Here is a 20600-nt window from a genome sequence, read left to right on the forward strand (position 1 = left end):
CCAATACGAGTCTGGTACTGCTGTATGCTATGTGCTGGTCACTGTCGATACGTGTCTGGTACTGCTGTATATTATGTGCTGGTCACTGCCGATACGTGTCTGGTACTGCTGTATATTATGTGCTGGGCACTGCCGATACGAATCTGGTACTGCTGTATGCTATGTGCTGAGCACTGCCGATACAAGTCTGGTACTGCTGTATGCTATGTGCTGGTCACTGCCGATACGTGTCTGGTACTGCTGTATATTATGTGCTGGGCACTGCCGATACGTGTCTGGTACTGCTGTATATTATGCGCTGGTCACTGCCGATACGAGTCTGGTACTGCTGTATGCAATATGCTGGTCACTGCCGATACGTGTCTGGTACTGCTGTATATTATGTGCTGGGCACTGCCGATACGTGTCTGGTACTGCTGTATATTATGCGCTGGGCTCTGGCGATACGTGTCTGGTACTGCTGTATTTTATGCGCTGGGCTCTGGCGATACGTGTCTGGTACTGCTGTATATTATGCGCTGGGCTCTGGCGATACGTGTCTGGTACTGCTGTATATTATGCGCTGGACACTGACGATACGTGTCTGATACTGCTGTATATTATGCACTGGGCACTGCTGATACGTGTCTGATACTGCTGTATATTATGCGCTGGGCTCTGGCGATACGTGTCTGGTACTGCTGTATATTATGCGCTGGACACTGACGATACGTGTCTGATACTGCTGTATATTATGCACTGGGCACTGCTGATACGTGTCTGGTACTGCTGTATATTGTGCGCTGGGCTCTGGCGATACGTGTCTGGTACTGCTGTATATTATGCGCTGGACACTGACGATACGGGTCTGGTACTGCTGTATGCTATGTGCTGGTCACTGCCGATTCGTGTCCTCTGGAATTCCGGTAGACTGATAGTTGCATTGGTCAGTGTATAAAATGTCTCATCCACCCATGAGGAGCTGGTAAGTTGTCTAGAAAGTAGATTTAGAATGATGATGATAAAACGGTCAGGAATGGGACATCAGGGACGGAACGGCATTTATATTGGGTGGAAATTCTCCGGTTTCCTATTCTCTGTTATTTTGCAGCATTGTACGGAAGAAATGCACTAATGCCCATGGCTTGGTTTCCCTGACAGGCACGTGGACTGTCTCTGGTCCCCTGTGCGGAGAAGAGACCATGGAGAATGCGAGGCTCAGCAGCTGGTGATGAAGCAGGGGGATCTCTTACTTCTCAGGCTTATGGAGACACTTCTACAGGCCCTCCCTCACCTACTACTACAGACGTACATTTACCTGACTGCGGACCATGCTGACATCTATGCAGGTTAGGCCACTGGAAGCTGCGGGTACATCCGTTGCTATCTGATCCCAGAACCTGAACAGCAGAACTCCACCTGAAAGTTACAGTGCTGCGCAGACCACACGTTCAGCTAAACTAGAGCGCTACCTGTTGATTGTTCAGCCCCCACCAATACGGCACTACCCTCCTCTATGCTACCACGTCCTGGCCTATTTCAGGCAGACCTATGTGTTGTCGGCGCTCCACCCTGTCTACTTATTCTTCCTGCAAATGGGAAGCTCACAGGGGAGGGGCTTTGACAACATCACTGCCTATCTGGTATAACCAACAGCAGAGAGGACAGCGGCACTTGGCCATTTTGGGGAATCCGGAGAAGCGTCAGAACACCGCACCCATCTAGAGAAAGTAAAATCCGTATATTATAGCTTAACGTACTAGGCCAAACCCAAAACCCAAAATAAAACCCTCTCCTGGTCTCTCTGATGCAGCTGATCTTAGATACATGTGTTCCAGGCAATGATTGCCCGCCAGGACACGCCATTTTAAAACTTTTTTTACTGGCTTATGCTTTCCTTTATGGGTTCATCTGTAAAATAGACTGATGCATTAAAATCTCTGGCAATTATTTGTTTTGCATACAGACCACACTGCCTCCTAGCTCCAACTGTCACCAACTTAAAGAATTTACTATTGGGCTCCTATCAGTAGCCCAGGAGCCAATGCAACTGTTTTTACCATGGCCCTGCCAGTTCTGTAATACAGTATAGGCAAGTCAGTATTGTTCACCAATTTTAAATAACAGCAGGTGAAGGGGTGAGTGGGAGGAGCAATCCCTATTGATTGTGGCTTGCGATTGGTCCTCCGGTAAGTAGATTGTAATGCAGTGGATGCAGTAATTTTATGGGAAGCATCTATGTTTATGGGAACACATCCATCAATTCACTAGGTAAGTTTGTCATCCCTGAGGTATGAGGCACGAGGCACTGACGTCACTAGTTTTTAGTGACTTGATAATCTGAATATTCCTCAGCCCACAAAAAATGTATGTCTCCGCTGTGTCTAGACAAGGAATATAGCATTCGTACAAAGCACATCAGTTGAACCATAGCTGGGAGTCTGAATAGTGTAGCAGACAGACAGGAATAAATCAGACCTAATAATAAGTAAAGTGATCTTGTCTGTTAGCTGTGTCGTCTTTGTGGTGTCATTGTTTTATTGTAAATGTTGAGTATAACCATTGTACTCCATTGGCGGTTGCTTTGCTACACAGTTACTCCCTGTTGTAGGAGTAGCTTTCTGCTTTTACAAGGTTCTAGAACTTCAGCATCCTGTTTTAGTGAATTTTCTGCATTTCCCAGTGAAGTTTCTCTTGGTCTGTAAAACCGCCACCTACGTCAGCTGAACTCTCGTGTTTAAATGGTCTCAAATATTCTCCTGCACGGGGAAACAGAATGTACTTGTCCTGCCCCTTGCTGTCCCTGCACTCTAATAACTTCCACTGTGGTCTCCTTCCAGCCTGCAGTGCCTTGCTGTGTCTGCTGTCCGTGTCCTGGGCGCTGGTCTCCTTCAGTCACTTCCTGTGTCTCCTCCGACCCGGGCACCTGTGCTTACCATGGGCGTCAGTACTCTGCCAGCTCCTGTGGAGGATGGGGATGATCGGGACGCGGGTGATGGCCTTGGTGGTGTTTACCAGAGTCTATCACGTCTGGGTATTTGCTGTCGGAGGTGAGGACGGACATGAACCCTTTATTGAGATTATTATAAGGACTTTCCCCGTTATGTATGAAGCCTGTATGTGATCTGGTCCTTTTCTGGGCATTCCGGTGATAAACAGCTGATGCATTACTCTCCCGGGCAAAAGGTAGAGGTCCATTTGCTAAGCCTTGCATGGAGATAAAGTACCAGCCAATCGGCTCCTAGCTGCCATATTACAGGCAGTGTTTGAAAAATGACAGAAGCCGATTGGCTGGTACTTTATCTCCAGCGACTTTATCTCCATCCAAGGCTTAGTAAATAGACCCCCTAAATGCTTAAATAGTGTTCACTCTAGGAGTGAAAAGGAGCAGGGCTCCGGACTCTGGGGGAACATGTGCGCCGCGCGCGCGCCCGAAATGGGGGCGCGGCCACGCCTACGTCATTTTAGGGGGCGGTGCGGCCCACAGACGCTACTAAAGAGAGCGTCTGTGGCCGGCGACGTCACTGTTGGGGGCGTGCCCAGCACCTCCGTCGGTGCTGGGATTCCCCCAGCCCTCTCCCAATGCGTAAATGGATGCCGCGCGCATGCGCACGGCATCTATACACGCCGGGAGGGTTGGAAGCGGGCGGCTGTTCTAGCGGGGCGCCGCAAAAGGGGCAGGGCGGGTTTTGCCTGCTAAAAAACGGGCAGGGTGCGGCGCCCTGCTAAAACAGCCTAGAGTGAACACTACTTAAAAAAAGCAGCTATGTTTTGTTCTAGTGAGGTCATTATATAATTGCAGTTAATGTTTTTATATGAGAGTCCCCTGCTGCTTTTATTATTATTATTATTATTATCCTTTATTTATATGTCGCCACAAGGGATCCGCAGCGCCCAATTGCAGAGTACATAAACAAAATTATCAAATCAGTAAAATAATGACTTACAATTGAAGACAATATAGGACAGTGCAGGGCAAATAACCATAGCTACAGCAGCAGGGGACACTGACATAAGTATCAGGGTGGCATAAAACGGTGGAATTTGGTGCCGGCAAAGATGATTTAAGTAAGAGAAGGATAAGCACATGAGGATAGAGGGCCCTGCTCATGAGAGCTTACATTCTAAAGGGGAGGAGCGGACAGACAGGGGTGACACAGATGGGGTAGATAGTGAGCGAGGAACTAAGGGTTGGGATGAGGTTATGCTGGGTTTGGTGAAAAAGTGGGTCTTCAGAGCCCATTTGAAATTTTATGAGAGGTAGAAAATCCTGAGAAAGGGAAGCAGCACGTGAGAAATCTTGCAGGTGGGAGTGGGAGGAGGTAATCAGAAGGCAGGAGAGTCGGCGTGCATTAGCAGAGCAAAGAGGACGGGTGGGAGTGTAAGGGAAGATAAGGTCAGAAATGTAAATGGGAGAGGAGTGGGTGAGTGCTTTGTAATTAGGGTGAGAAGTTTGTATTGGATTCTGAAAGGGAAGGGGAGCCAGTGAAGGGCTAGTAGGAGAGGGGAGGTGGATATAGTGCATTTGGTGAGGAAGATGAGCCGGGCAGCAGCATTGAGGATATATTGGAGTGGAGAGAGGTAATTGTCAGAGATGCCAGTTAGGAGAAGATTACAGTAGCCCAGTCTAGAGATGACCAGTGAGTGGATAATGGTCTTAGTGGCATCCTGGGTGAGAAATTGTGGAAGGTGAGGTTGTGTGGGAAGATGATCAGCTCAGTCTTAGACATGATAAGTATAAGAAAGCGCTGGGACATCCAAGAAGAGATAGCAGAGAGACAGTTGGAGATACGAGTGAGGAGAGCCGGGGAGAGATCAGGGGAGGAAAGGTAGATTTGAGTGTCATCGGCATAGAAATGATATTGGAAGTTAAAAGAGCTAATGAGATCACCTAAAGAGGACGTATAGAGGGAAAAAAAGGAGAGGACTAAGAACAGAACCTTGGTGGACACCTACAGTTAGTGGAAGTGGGGGGGAGGTGGAGCCATGAGAGGAGACAGAAGGAAAGGTCAGAGAGGTAGGACAGCCAGGAGAGGGCACTATCACACAGACCAAGAATGAAGGATTTGCAGTAGGAGAGGGTGGTCCACAGTGTCAAAAGCAGCAGAGAGGTCAAGAAGAATAAGCAGAGAGTAGTGGCTCTTAGATTTGGCTGCATTGAGGTCATTGCAGACTTTTGTGAGGGCAGTTTCAGTGGAGTGGAAAGGATGGAAGCCAGACTGGAATGGGTCAAGCAGTGGGTGGGAGGAAAGAAAGGCAGTAAGGTGGTTGTAGACAATATGCTCAAGGAGTTTGGAGGCAAAAGGGAGGAGAGAGTTGGGTCGGTAGTTGGAGAGGGTGTTTGGATCAAGGGTAGGTTTTTTAAGAATAGGGGAGATGAGTGCATGGTTGAAGGCAGAGGGGACAGTGCCTGATGAGAGGGAGAGATTGAGAACGTGAACAAGATGGGAACAGGCAGAAGAGAGGTAGCGGAGGAGGCGGGAGGGGACGGGTGGGGGGATGAGGACCATGACTTCCTCACCAGATACATGGGAGAAAGATGTCAGAGTTGGTGAAAGAGATGGAATGGCAAGGGATGGGAGGTGGCTGGGTGCTGATGGTCTGGTGAGATGTAATGTTCTGACGTATGGCGTCAATCTTGGATGTGAAATAAGTGGCAAAGTCAAGTGCAGACACTGAGGAGGGGAGAGGAGGTGGGGGTGGGCAGAGGAGGGAGCTGACGGTGGCAAAGAGGCACCAGTGGTTGGAAGACTGGTATGAGTTGAGATTCTGGGATAGTCCTACCAGCCTTGATGGAATCTCTCTGGGACTGAGCTAGTCCTTCCTTTATGTGAGCAGCAGTGCAATGTTGGGGGTCTCTGTTTCAGATACTATATTCAATTAGGGTTGAAAACTGCCGTCTGTCGAAAAGACGGCAGTTTTCGAATTTTTAAGGTCGAATCATGATTCGACCTCTTCAGTCCCAGCAGTTTTTATTCGACAAGTCGTGGAATTCGACTTGTCGAATAGTACGTGAATCGGCGGTATAGCTGCCGATTCATGTACTTTTGAGTGAAACGGGGCCAAATTCGACAGGATTTGGCCCCGTTTCCGACCATCTCAGTCCGACATAAAAAAATGTCGGACTGAGATGTGGGACCCAGAGGAGGAGGAGGAGGGGGACAGCCGCGGGCATACAGGGAAGAGCAGCGCTGCAGCAGGATGTCTCACAGCCGCGCTGCTCACGGCAGCGTCTACCCGGCTCCAGCAAGTGAGGTCACGTTTGCTGGAGCCGGGTGGACACTGCCGTGAGGTCTGGCGGCCGTGAGACAACCTCCTGCAGCGCTGCTGTAGCGCTGCTCTGCTCCGTCTGTCCCGTCTCCCCGCTGGTCACCTACCTCTCCGGTCCCTCATCTCAATTCGACTTTTTTAAAGTCGAATTGAGATGAGATTGAATAGGGGTTGTCGGATCCATTCCGACAAATGCATATCGGAATGGATCCGACCTTAATTGAATATACCCCTATGTGAGTTCCAGGGTTCTTACTGTTCGTTAAAAAAAAGTAAGAATGAGAGTGGCATTTATTTATGGCACCCACACTCTTCATGAAACACTCTGTGATGCTGTGAAAACAGGTATATAAATAAATATAATAGGTATTGGGGTATTATAGCTGCTGCTGAAATGCAGAGATCATATTAAATCGTGCATTGTCTGTAGAAGTAAGTGCTGTCCTCATTTGGACCCTAACAGTCCTCATCTCTCCGCAGGTGCACACTGGCTGGTCATGTCCTTCTGGCTGGTGGCTCAGCAGACTGATGTTATCGCCAGACCTTGCTATTGGAGACTGTTTAATATCCTCCTCGGAGCTGTCTACGTCTTCTGCTTCATTAATGTCAGGGATGGGCCTTCACGGTATCGCATCGCCATCTTTTATGTGGTAAGGGCTCAATCTTTGGAAGACCCTTTTGATGTTCTTGCACTTGGATTTTTTAACCCACAAAAAGCCTCTTTATACTCAGTGTGGCTTATTGCACCACTCAGATTGTGGTCTTCTCAGTAATGACCTACTGGTTATAGTGGATTCTCTATCAGCTGCAGAATTCTGCTTTCCAGGCAATCCCAGACAACTGTCTCCATGTGCAGTTGTCAGCACCTCCCCCTTCCTACTATATGATGATTGGCTGCTTCTGGTCAATTCAGCTGAGCCAGCCAATCATAAAATAGTACAGTGGATAATCTTGCAAAGATAAGGAACAAGCCTGTGCTGCAATTTGTACCGTGCAAAAGTCAACTTTATTCTTATCATGTTTTTAGCATGACAACCCCTGTGGCTATTACCATCGTCTACTAACATTTCCCCATCCATCCACTAGGGGACGATAAAGGTCTATGATGCATAGAAGTACCAGACAGGAACTTGGGTACTTTAACGTTTTCTTTAAAATAGGCTTACTTGTACTATTCCTTTAAACCGAGATCCTCATGGATTACACGGGTTCTGCGGCTGATTAAGACCAGGTGGAATGTAGGCTTGAAGTCATCCAGCCAGAGAACCTGTGTAATTCATGGGTGTGGATCATTGGGTCGACAGTAACTAGGTTGATAGCCATTAGGTCGACCAATAGCAGTCGACAGTGACAAGGTCGAGACCTGAAATAGGTTGAAACTCAAGGTCGACGTGAGTTTTAAACCTACCTAGGAGTGCAGTTTTCAAGCAGTGCCCGCTGTGCGCTGTTCTATACCTTTTTCTCTCATTGGGACCAGCAATGTTGCAGTGCGGTGCCTCGATGCCTCAGGCCACTTGCCCGTTCCCAGGGGCACGGAGGCATTTTAAATAATCCCTGATCTGATCTAGCCATAGAAGCAACCAGAAGATACAATACTGTAACAGAACCATCAAGTTACTTGTATAAAGTATTTGGACACGACGCTGAAACATTACATATTCGCCAAGTTACTTTCATGAATAATCTGCTTAATAAATTGAGAGATCTCCCATGACCAATGTTACATGTTACGGAAAATGTTTTGAATTATAGCTATAAGTGTTAATGAGCCCCCAAACTTGGTGGTGCCAGAAATTAAAATAAACTAAACTTACCAAAAAAAAAAAACAAACCACAAAACAAACTAAATCTGCACAAACCAATTATACCCTAAACGTTCTACTCACAGACTCGATGACACTGAATTACAGATCACCAGATTGCATTATTGGTTCACAAACCATTTTATAACCTAAATCTACAGCATGTAATATATGTTGGCGAGCTGGGATCCGCTGTGACGGTCCATTGTAACAACAGAGAACGTACATGCATAACACAAAATAGAATAAATCAGAGATTTATAACAGACCAAATACAGTGACCCATTAAGGCCTGTTACAGATTACTTCCAGGGAATGCATGGCTGCGGTTTATAATAAGATGCATATTGTCCCGTCCTATATACCGCCCGCCCACAATTGTTTTGTGTGTTTTTCCCATCAGTGAAGTAAGTATTGTATTCCTGATCACACGCTGGTCTGTCATTGTGGCAGCTCTCGTATGGCCGGCGATGAGGGTGAGATGGCATTTACAGTCCGGCCGTCTGCGTCTTGTTATATAATTACTGCTGTGCGTTGCCAGCTGGTAATTGGGAGCAGACCCTATTGCTGTTCATGATTTGCTGTATTGTTTTGTTTGTGTGACTTACGCATAAACCGATTTCTCTATCGTCCTAAGTGGATGCTGGGGTTCCTGAAAGGACCATGGGGGGATAGCGGCTCCGCAGGAGACAGGGCACAAAAAAGTAAAGCTTTTACCAGATCAGGTGGTGTGCACTGGCTCCTCCCCCTATGACCCTCCTCCAGACTCCAGTTAGATTTTGTGCCCGAACGAGAAGGGTGCAATCTAGGTGGCTCTCCTAAAGAGCTGCTTAGAGAAAGTTTAGCTTAGGTTTTTTACTTTACAGTGAGTCCTGCTGGCAACAGGATCACTGCAACGAGGGACTTAGGGGAGAAGTAGTGAACTCACCTGCGTGCAGAGTGGATTTGCTGCTTGGCTACTGGACACTAGCTCCAGAGGGACGATCACAGGTACAGCCTGGATGGTCACCGGAGCCGCGCCGCCGGCCCCCTTGCAGACGCTGAAGAGAGAAGAGGTCCAAAATCGGCGGCTGAAGACTCCTGAGTCTTCATAAAGGTAGCGCACAGCACTGCAGCTGTGCGCCATTTTCCTCTCAGCACACTTCACACAACAGTCACTGAGGGTGCAGAGCGCTGGGGGGGGCGCTCTGAGAGGCAAATAAAAACCTTATTAGAGGCAAAAAATACCTCACATATAGCCCACAGAGGCTATATGGAGATATTTAACCCCTGCCTAACTTCAAAAATAGCGGGAGACGAGCCCGCCGTAAAAGGGGCGGGGCCTATCTCCTCAGCACACAGCGCCATTTTCTCTCACAGAAAAGCTGGAGAGAAGGCTCCCAGGCTCTCCCCTGCACTGCACTACAGAAACAGGGTTAAAACAGAGAGGGGGGGCACTGATTTTGGCGATATTGTATATATATAAAAGATGCTATAAGGGAGAAACACTTATATAAGGTTGTCCCTATATAATTATAGCGTTTTTGGTGTGTGCTGGCAGACTCTCCCTCTGTCTCCCCAAAGGGCTAGTGGGTCCTGTCCTCTGTCAGAGCATTCCCGGTGTGTGTGCTGTGTGTCGGCACGTGTGTGTCGACATGTATGAGGACGATGTTGGTGAGGAGGCGGAGAAATTGCCTGTAATGGTGATGTCACTCTCTAGGGAGTCGACACCGGAATGGATGGCTTATTTAGAGAATTACGTGAGAATGTCAACACGCTGCAAGGTCGGTTGACGAAATGAGACGGCCGACAATCTATTAGGACCGGTCCAGGCGGCTCAGAAACACCGTCAGGGGTTTTAAAAACGCCCATTTACCTCAGTCGGTCGACACAGACACAGACACGGACACTGAATACAGTGTCGACGGTGAATAAACAAACGTATTTCTCATTAGGGCCACACGTTAAGGGCAATGAAGGAGGTGTTACGTGTTTCTGATACTACAAGTACCACAAGAAAGGGTATTATGTGGGAGTGGAAAAAACTACCTGTAGTTTTTCCTGAATCAGATAAAATAAAATGAAGTGTGTGATGATGCGTAGGGTTACCCCGATAGCAAATATTGGCGTTATACCCTTTCCCGCCAGAAATTAGGGTACGTTGGGAAACACCCCTTAGGGTGATAAGGCGCTCACACGCTTATCAAGTGGCGTTACCGTCTCCAGATACGGCCGCCCTCAAGGAGCCAGCTGATAGGAAGCTGGAAAAATATCCTAAAAAGTATATACACACATACGGTGGTTATACTGCGACCAGCGATCGCCATCAGCCTGGAGATGCAGTGCTGGGTTGGCTTGGTCGGATTCCCTGACTGAAAATATTTTATTCATGTAGAGCATTTAATAGGATGCATTCTATATATATGTATGTGAGATGCACAGAGGGATATTTGCTCTCTGGCATCAAGATAAGTGCGTTGTCCATATCTCCCAGAAGATGTCAGGGACACGACAGTGGTCAGGTGATACAGATCCCATACGGCAGATGGAAGTATTGCTGTATAAAGGGAAGGAGTTATTTGGGGGTCGGTCCATCGGACCTGGGGACCACAGCAACAGCTGGGAAATCCAACCTTTTTTACCCCAAGTTACATCTCAGCTAAAAAAGACACCGTCTTTTCAGCCTCAATCTTTCCTTTCCCATGAGGGCATGCAGGCAAAAGGCCAGTCATATCTGCCCAGACATAGAGGTAAGGGAAGTAGACTGCAGCAGGCAGCCCTTTCCCAGGAAAAGAAGCCCTCCACCGCGTCTGCCAAGTCCTCAGCATGACGCTGGGGCCGTGCAAGCGGACTCAAGGTGGGGGGGTAGTCTCAAGAGTCTCAGGGCGCAGTGGGATCACTCGCAAGTTGACCCCTAGATCGTACGAGTATTATCCCAGGGGTAAAGATTGGAGAGTCGAGACATCTTCTCCTCGCAGGTTCCTGAAGTCTGCTTTACCAACGGCTCCCTCCGACAGGGAGGCAGCATTGGAAACAATTCACAAGCGGTATATCCAGCAGGTGATAATCAAAGTACCCCTCCTACGACAAGGAAAAGGGTATTATTTTTCCACACTATATTGTGGTACTGAAGCCAGACGGCTTGGTGACACATAGTCTAAATCTAAAATGTTTTGAACACTTACATAAAAGGTTCAAATCGAGATAAAGTCACTCAGAGCAGTGATAGCGAACCGGAAAAAAGGGGACTATATGGTGTCCCTGGACATCAAGGATTACCTCCATGTCCAAATTTTGTCCTTCTCATCAAGGGTACCTCTGGTTCGTGGTACAGAACTGTCAATATCAGTTTCAGACGATGCCGTTTGAATTATCCACGGCACCCCGGGCCTTTTTACCAAGGTAATGGCCGAAAAGATGTTTCTTCAAAGAAAAAAGGCATCTAAATTATCCCTTACTTGCACGACCTAAAAAGGGCAAGTTCCAGAGAACAGTTGGAGGTCGGAAGAGCACTATCTAAAGTAGTTCTTCGACGGCACGACTGGATTCTAAATATTCCAAGAATCGCAGCTGTTTTCCGACGATACGTCTGCTGTTCCTAGGGATGATTCTGGACACGGTTCAGAAAAAGGTTTTTCTTCCCGAGGAAAAAGCCAAGGAGTTATCCGACCTGTCAGGAACCTCCTAAAACCAGGAAAGGTGTCTGTACATCAATGCACAAGAGTCCTGGGAAAAATGGTGGCTTTTTACGAAGCAATTCCATTCGGCAGATTCCATGCAAGAATTTTCCAAAGGGATCTGTTGGACAAATGGTCAGGGTCGCATCCTCAGATGCACCTGCGAATAACCCTGTCGCCAAGGACAAGGGTATATCTTCTGTGGTGGTTGCAAAAGGCTCATCTATTGGAGGGCCGCAGATTCGGCATACAGGATTTGATCCTGGTGACCACGGACGCCAGCCTGAGAGGTTGGGGAGCAGTCACACAAGGAAGAAACTTCCAGGGGGTATGGACGAACCTGGAAAAGTCTCTTCACATAAACATTCTGGTACTAAGAGCAATCTAAAATGCTCTAAGCCAGGCGGAACCACTCCTGCAAGGAAAACCGGTGTTGATTCAGTCGGACAACATCACGGCGGTCGCCCATGTAAACAGACAGGGCGGCACAAGAAGCAGGAGTGCAATGGCAGAAGCTGCCAAGATTCTTCGCTGGGCGGAGAATCACGTAATAGCACTGTCAGCAGTGTTCTTCCCGGGCGTGGACAACTGGGAAGCAGACTTCCTCAGCAGACACGATATTCACCCGGGAGAGGGGGGTCTTCATCCAGAAGTCTTCCACATGCTAATAAACTGTTGGGAAAGACCAATGGTAGACATGATGGCGTCTCGCCTCAACAAGAAACTGGACAAGTATTGCGCCAGGTCAAGAGATCCACAGGCAATAGCTGTGGACGCACTGGTAACACCTTGGGTGTACAAATCAGTATATGTGTTTCCTCCTCTGCCTCTCATACCAAAGGTATTGAAGATTATACGGTGAGGAGGAGTAAGAACAATACTAGTGGCTCCGGATTGGCCAAGAAGGACTTGGTACCCGGAACTTCAAGAGTTGGTCACGGACGACCCGTGCCCTCTACTTCTGAGAAGGGACCTGCTACAACAGGGTCCCTGTCTCTTTCAAGACTTACCGCGGCTGCGTTTGACGGCATGGCGGTTGAACGCCAGATCCTAAAAGGGAAAGGCATTCCAGAAGAAGTCATTCCTACCTTGATTAAGGCAAGGAAGGAAGTCACCGCGAAACATTATCACCGCATTTGGCGAAAATATGTCGCGTGGTGCGAGGATCGGAGTGTTCCGACGGAGGAATTTCAACTGGGTCGTTTCCTACATTTCCTACAATCAGGATTGTCTATGGGTCTCAAATTGAGATCTATTAAGGTTCAAATTTCGGCCCTGTCAATATTCTTCCAAAAAGAATTGGCCTCAGTTCCTGAGGTACAGACTTTTGTTAAAGGAGTACTGCATATACAGCCTCCTGTGGTGCCTCCGGTGGCACCGTGGGATCTAAATGTAGTTTTAGATTTCCTCAAATCCCATTGGTTTGAACCATTGAAAAAGGTGGATTTTAAATATCTCACATGGAAAGTGACTATGTTACTGGCCCTGGCTTCCGCCAGGAGAGTATCTAAATTGGCGGCTTTATCTTATAAAAGCCCTTATCTAATCTTCCATTCGGATAGGGCAGAACTGAGGACTCGTCCGCATTTTCTCCCTAAGGTGGTATCAGCGTTTCACCTGAACCAACCTATTGTGGTGCCTGCGGCCACTGGCGACTTGGAGGACTCCAAGTTGTTGGACGTTGTCAGAGCCTTAAAAATATACATTTCAAGGACGGCTGAAGTCAGAAAATCTGACTCGCTGTTGATACTATATGCACCCAACAAGTTGGGTGCCCCTGCTTCTAAGCAGACGATTGCTCGTTGGATTTGTAACACAATTCAACTTGCTCATTCTGTGGCAGGCCTGCCACAGCCTAAATCTGTTAAGGCCCATTCCACAAGGAAGGTGGGCTCATCTTGGGCGGCTGCCCGAGGGGTCTCGGCATTACAATTCTGTCGAGCAGCTACGTGGTCGGGGGAAAACACGTTTGTAAAATTCTACAAATTTGATACCCTGGCAAAAGAGGACTTGGAATTCTCTCATTCGGTGCTGCAGAGTCATCCGCACTCTCCCGCCCGTTTGGGAGCTTTGGTATAATCCCCATGGTCCTTTCAGGAACCCCAGCATCCACTTAGGACGATAGAGAAAATAAGAATTTACTTACCGATAATTCTATTTCTCGGAGTCCGTAGTGGATGCTGGGCGCCCATCCCAAGTGCGGATTATCTGCAATACTGTACATAGTTATTGTTAACAAATTCGGGTTATATTGTTAAGGAGCCATCTTTAAGAGGCTCTTTCTGTTATCATACTGTTACCTGGGTTTAGATCACAAGTTGTACGGTGTGATTGGTGTGGCTGGTATGAGTCTTACCCGGGATTCAAATTGCCTCCCTTATTGTGTACGCTCGTCCGGGCACAGTACCTAACTGGAGTCTGGAGGAGGGTCATAGGGGGAGGAGCCAGTGCACACCACCTGATCTGGTAAAAGCTTTACTTTTTTGTGCCCTGTCTCCTGCGGAGCCGCTATCCCCCCATGGTCCTTTCAGGAACCCCAGCATCCACTACGGACTCCGAGAAATAGAATTATCGGTAAGTAAATTCTTATTTACAGCATAATTACATTCACCGTTACAATGAGCTGACCCCACTAAATGTCTTTTAAAATGTATCCAGTTTGTGTACTTGTGTAATTAATTGTGCCTGACCCTGAGAACACCGTTGTACAAACTGAACTGCAATTCCGTCGCAAGTGGAGGTGCAACGCCTGGCTCCAGAGCATGTGCAGCACGATAACGGGCAAGATCCGTCCACACAACTGACTTTGGGCCCCATTCAGAGATGGACGCAGATCGTTCCATCCGTAGCGAGACCTGCGTCCATCTACTTCCATGCTAGGGGCCGCCCAGTATGCGTGTGTGGCGATGCGGTTGCAATTTAATTGCGGGCGCATCGATTTAAGGTTGACTCCTGGCTGTGCTAGCAGGCGGCCCGGCGGCGTTTATTTCCTTGGAACGGCTGACGTCACGCAGCCGCCATGAAAACGATCCAGGCACGTCTGCGTTGTCTGGACCGCCGCCCACAAAAAAATGTCCATAAGCCAGATGATCCATTAGGGATGAGCTGATGGGGTAGGATTTGCATGAATACATGCTTAGGGCTGTATTCAATAACTGTCGGAAGCTGCCGTCTTGTCGGAAAGACGGCATCTTCCGGCAGAAATAGGTCGGAAGGGGTTTCCGACCTATTCAATAGGGGCTGAATTCCCGACTTTTTGGAAAACACGTGGATCGGTGGCTATTCTGTCGGAAATTGGGCCAAATCCGACAGGTTTTGGACCCCTTTCCGACAAACTCAATCCGACTTGAAAACAAGTGAGACTGAGGTGAGGAGATGGAGAGAGGTGCTGCGGGCCGCGGGGGGAGCAGAGATCGGCGGCCGGCGGGGGGAGCTGGCTGCGAGGGGACATGTCTGCGGCGGCGGGGGGAGGCGCTGCAGGGAGAGACTGCAGCGCCTCCCCCCGCCGCCGCAGACATGTTCCCCCATAGCCAGCTCTTCCCGCCGCCTGCAGGCACATCTCTCCCTGCAGCCAGCTCCTCCTGCCGCTGCCGATCTCTGCTCCCCCCCCGCTGCCCAGCTTACCACCACCGCCATCCCGCTCTCGCCCGCCACCATCTGCGCACCTGGCCGCTGACAGCAGTGGCAGGACGGGTCCCTGTGTACGGGCAAATCCGACAGTCGGATTTGGCCGTCCATTGAATAGGGGTTGTCGGATCCATTCCGACAACTGCATGTCGGAATGGATCCGACTCTTATTGAATATACCCCATAGTCTGTATTTGTAGAACCTGATGTTGTCTTTATTTTTATAGATTGTCTTTATTTTTTTAAGTGCAGGAGATTAAGGGGCCCAGAATAGTATCTTGCGGAGGGCCCCCATGGGGCATTCGGCTCTGTGTGAAAGAGAAAACTATTACCAGTGAGATGATGTGTGACAGAAAGCTGTGTAAATTGTATTGAATACCGTGTCCTTTCCTCCGTGCCTCCTCTAGATCATGTTGCTGGAAAACTGCATTCTGTTGCTGCTGGCTACAGACTTCCTGCAGGAGGCAGTGTGGAGCAACGTCAGGCTGTCTGTGGCTGTCATGTCAGGATTTCTTATTGGTGAGCGATTAGTCATGCCTAATAAAGATCACTTAACATTTTTTTCTGCCTTGTTAAAAGCGTAACTGAGTTTGAAGCCTCGTTTCAATGAAACTCATTGTGAAACAGAACCGCAGGCTTTATTTAATATTACTGGTCATTTTCCATGTTGTATCTTTTTAAATTGGTTTCTACAACAATAAAAACACGCGTGTTAGATTTACAGCAGGTCTGACATCGTGGATGAATATTTTCCAGTGTAAATAGTACACACATAACAGCAAAGTACATCTAAATAAGTGGCGTTATTATGGGATGCTATTGCTTCTGTTTCAGAGCGCAGGCAGGTGTACTCTGCTCTTTACTCTGTTGCGTGGGAGGGTGGTGCACATCTAAATGTGGCCCTATGGCTGGGAATAAGCAGTTGTTAGATGGACCTTATTCAGTAAGGATTGTAAAATTTGCTAATCGCAATCTTGCCGATTATCGAACTACTGTGCATGCGCAGAGTTCGCATTACGCGCGCGCGATTGATAGTGACAGAAAATGCGTACACATCGTGATCGCAATGCAGCCGCTGTTTGACTGACAGGAAGCTGGCGTTTCTGGGCGGAAACCTGCTGTTTTCTGGGTGTGTCTGAAAAAACGCAGGCGTGTCCAGGCGTTTTCAAGGAGGGCCTCTGATGTCAACGATGACCACTTCCAGCCTCTTGTGTCGCAGGAATTGTGGATAACCTTGCCTGGCGCAGATAGGAAAAATCTTCCATGTTCCGGTAATTGCTTATGGTTGTGCGATCAGCCGGCATATTGCGATGTGTTTGCAATTTCTGCAATTGGCGTTTTCTCAATTTCTGGGCGGCAACTATTTGATTGCAGAAGTGTAGCAGAAACTACAATCCTTACTGAATAAGGTCCTGTATTTGTTGTTTATCCCATGAATACATAAGTGACGCAAAACACAAAAATATGTACAGTGAACTGTATTCTAATAAACCCTTACCCACCTCGCTGGATATTTCTTATTGTAAGTTACCTCAATTACTTTTTAATTTTGTCAAAATCATATTTAGATATTTTAGTGAAATAAACACCCCTATGGGTGTCTATAAAGGCCCCCAGCCTAGTGTCTATAGATCTCTATTGTACTATTACCACCCCCCGCCCCCGTGGCTACTGAGTCATTATACTACACACCCCTATCCATAGATCTCCATTGAAGAATAAGCGCACGCACCCTTTCTCCAGTAGCTCCCTCACTCAGTAGATTACTCCCACCAGGGGAAATGATTATTTTTTCCTAATCCCCAAATGTCCATAGATTCCACATTACATTGAAGTTGCTCAGTGCATGCTGTCATATTTAGTCTCTTACACGTGCCCGGTGACACACTTGAATGAGTCCACCCTGTTGCCGCAATGTGTGCCACAGAAGATGTTTGTTTCCACCTATATCTATTATATAATGAGTGCCCAGAATGTCCCAGTTGGTCGGAGGATGAGCAGGTAGAACCGACGCTATTCTCACGCATAGTCTGTGGGACTCTAACCCTCATCCTGTATCTATTCTCTCGCTCTGTTGCATGCATCCATCCAAGTAACATGTTTTGTGTTTTTCTCAATGATCTGCAGGCTGTGCCGCTTTAATTATTTACTACACTCTCCTGCACCCCAAATCGACAGAAATCACTCAAAGCTTTAAGACAGGTGGAGCGGCCCGTGGCAAGGGAAATGAGTCTTCCATCTCCTCCAGGTGGTGGCATCGAATGTCCAACAAAGAGGTGGATGACTTGTTTAGAAGACAAGACCTCAACCCAAAGAGTAGGGAGCAGGAAACCTTGCCCGAAAACGAAGACCTCGCCTGGATGAAGGTGGCTACAAATCACCATCACTTGCTGCTTTTGAAGCTAGCCATGAAAACCGGAAACCGGTCAAAAATAAATGCTGCATTCGGCGACGGTGGCCCCAGAGACCTCTTTTACCTTGGGGGCACTCCAAATGCTCAGCAGCCTCTGATGAAGACCAATGTTGTATCAGTCCAAAACAAATCTGTGCCCCCTAATGGTATCTATTTAAAGTCGGAGCCGTGGTTTTTGGGTCAAATGCAAGGAGATACTGACCCAGGTCACAAGTGTGGGCCACAGGAATCCTCTACATATGTGACTCTTGGAAACTCTACATCTGGGGAAGGTGCATCCGAGAAGGGTGATAAATTGGCTGCTGATGGCCGGACTTGTTCCTCTGCCAAAGTATCTGGGGTGGCTACAGCTGGTTCCCCAAGCAATGGGATGCTTGGCAGTGCCACATTGTACTTCAGCGCGCACACTGATGGCATGGTCCTCTCGGAGAAGGACGCAGACTGCTTAGTGGCAGCCCCAGAGACTGGATTAAAAGCCTCAGTGGACAGTTCCTTAAAGGAAACACCTGAGAACAAGGCTGTTGAGGCCAAGGAGCTACCAGTCATGTGTGTCAGTCCTATTCTAAGCTTGGCGGCCAACAGCAACTTCCAGAGGAGCATTGCAGAGGATGTGATCAGCCTGTGTGAGGAATCGGATATGTCCACTGATGAGACTGGAATATTGGAGGCTGGAGAACCTTCAGGGAAAAGCCGTTACCACTTACTGACTGCCGGGTCTCTCCCTCCATCTGTGACGGGAAGGCTCATTAAGGAGGAGAAACCCTGTTTCACGTCCACTCCCAAACCACAAGCCACGAGTGTAGATCTAGGACCGCGGGAGGAGACCAAAGCCAGGAGAAGGCTTGATCAGGCGACTGAGACAACCTAGTCTCGACCAATGTCTCAAAGTATGAAGAAAGTCTTAGTCACAATATAAAACCCAACTTCCAATGGGATTCGCTGAACAGCATTTAGTATTACATTATAATATGCTGTCTCGGTTATTGCCCTGTCCAGCATGATTGGAGAAAGTTACTTGTTCTGATAGTGTTGACGGTACATGGCGCATACCACAGACGTGGCATATGCAGCCACTGGCACAGGTTCCTTTTGCATCTGCTGTGGTACTCTCGCAGAGCAAATCACAAGAGAGACGCCCTGCAAGCGTCAGGGGTGTTCGTATAATGATGTACGAATTGGCGGGCTGTGGCTTGTAACCTATCAGTCCCTAGGCCTAACCGTCTAGGGAGATCACTTGCATATAATAATTATATAGTATTAATCTCGTATTTAACTGTAATACATATGTTTTATGTAGTAATAATAATCTGCTGAGAGATAACTAGTTCTTACAGTTACACCCGAAGGTCATGTGACCTGACCGGTATATTTATTTTAGCCGATATACTGCCCTATAAGGTGCAAGGTTTGTGTATGCAGTCTTCCTGTAGATTAGGACAGAAACCGTTATATAAAGGGAAATATGTACCCGCCGCCTGCACAGTGAGGCAGTCATCATCTTCAGCCCCTGGGGTCACTGGAAGCAACAGGAGCCGGCCAATGTTACCCGTCCCTGGTGGATGGATGGGCTGCGTTCTCCATGGATAGAATCGCTGCCGTTGGTAAGTCTCGAGCTACTCTGAAACTGCACAATTTTTATTTTTTTGTAGCAGCGCTGCGATCCTTTCGTTCGCACTTCTGCTAAGCTAAGATACACTCCCAGAGGGCGGCGGCATAGCGTTTGCACGGCTGCTAAAAGCAGCTAGCGAGCGAACAACTCGGAATGAGGGTCATTGATTTACCCCCAGGTATCACAGGGAGCAGGGAGATTTTCCACCAAGGATGTGGTCCTTTTGGGGCCCTTGAGGTTTCCTGGTTGTCTAGCTTAGGTTCTACACTCCTTTAAACCCTTATACATACAATAATAAAAGCTCGTGGTTATGTTAAAGCCTAATAGTAACCCAAATAATCTTTGTGTTTTTGACTTAGTATTTATAATATACTGGACCAAAGGTAAAATCTACCTGGTGTTTAGCGTATGACGTACTGGACATGTTACTGTAGATGTAATATATTTTGCAGTGTATGAATATTTTTATTAAGCCTTTCTGCACACTACTTTTTTATATAAGATATTTAAGAATGATATTGTATTTCTTATGAAAATATGATGGTCGTACATTTCCAGAAGGTTCCGGATTCCTGGATACTATTGTGTTCCGAACATTCATGCCAGATAAGGTATCCACAGCATTCCCGAGTAATACTGTACTCCCAGCATTCCTGGAGGACCGTGTATTCCTTACATTCCTGGATCATGTATTCCCAGCATTCCTGGAGGATAATGTATTCCCAACATTCCTGAATATTGTATTCCTAGCATTCCTGGATCATGTTATATTTCCAGCATTCCTGGATGACATTGTATTCTCGCCATTCTTGGATTGTGCTGTCAGTGTTCCTGGAAAATGGATATTATGATGTTTTATAAATCAGAACGCATTGGTTGAAGACTCTTAGCGCTGTTTCTCCCAGATCGAAAATACGTTTAAGACATAGGGCCCGATTCAGACCTGGACGCAGCCGCGCAGTGACGTCACACGGAGCCGCTCCAGGGGGGAAAAATGGCCACTGACAGCTCAGCCATGCTGCGCTGCCAGGGGCCAACCTTAGTTCCGATACCTGCGCAATCTAACTGCTGACGCATCGTGTGGGGGGGTCTCACTCATGCAGGGTGGCCCCCCCGCTACATATGCTGCGATCTGCGTTCGTCTCTGAATAGCTTCCTGAAGCCCATTTACGTCTTTCTCTGACACACAGTGTATCCGTAAAGTATTCACAGCGCTTCACTTTTTCCACATTTTGTGATGTTAC

The 20600-nt window shown here is 47.8% G+C and overlaps 1 protein-coding gene across 1 annotated transcript in view; it reads left to right on the top strand.

Annotated features, from left to right (window-relative positions):
* The window catches only part of XKR5 (XK related 5), a 33903-nt gene extending 13670 nt beyond the window's left edge, over positions 1 to 20233 (top strand). The window contains exons 3-7 of the mRNA XM_063915109.1: positions 1141 to 1328; positions 2820 to 3029; positions 6730 to 6899; positions 15742 to 15853; positions 17462 to 20233. Coding sequence (XP_063771179.1) covers positions 1141 to 1328; positions 2820 to 3029; positions 6730 to 6899; positions 15742 to 15853; positions 17462 to 18615 — 1834 coding nt within the window. The 3' untranslated portion in view covers positions 18616 to 20233. The remainder of the gene's footprint in view (positions 1 to 1140; positions 1329 to 2819; positions 3030 to 6729; positions 6900 to 15741; positions 15854 to 17461) is intronic.
* Positions 20234 to 20600: the final 367 nt, after the last annotated feature.

Source organism: Pseudophryne corroboree, chromosome 4 (assembly GCF_028390025.1).
Source record: "Pseudophryne corroboree isolate aPseCor3 chromosome 4, aPseCor3.hap2, whole genome shotgun sequence".
NCBI classification, from domain to species: domain Eukaryota; kingdom Metazoa; phylum Chordata; class Amphibia; order Anura; family Myobatrachidae; genus Pseudophryne; species Pseudophryne corroboree.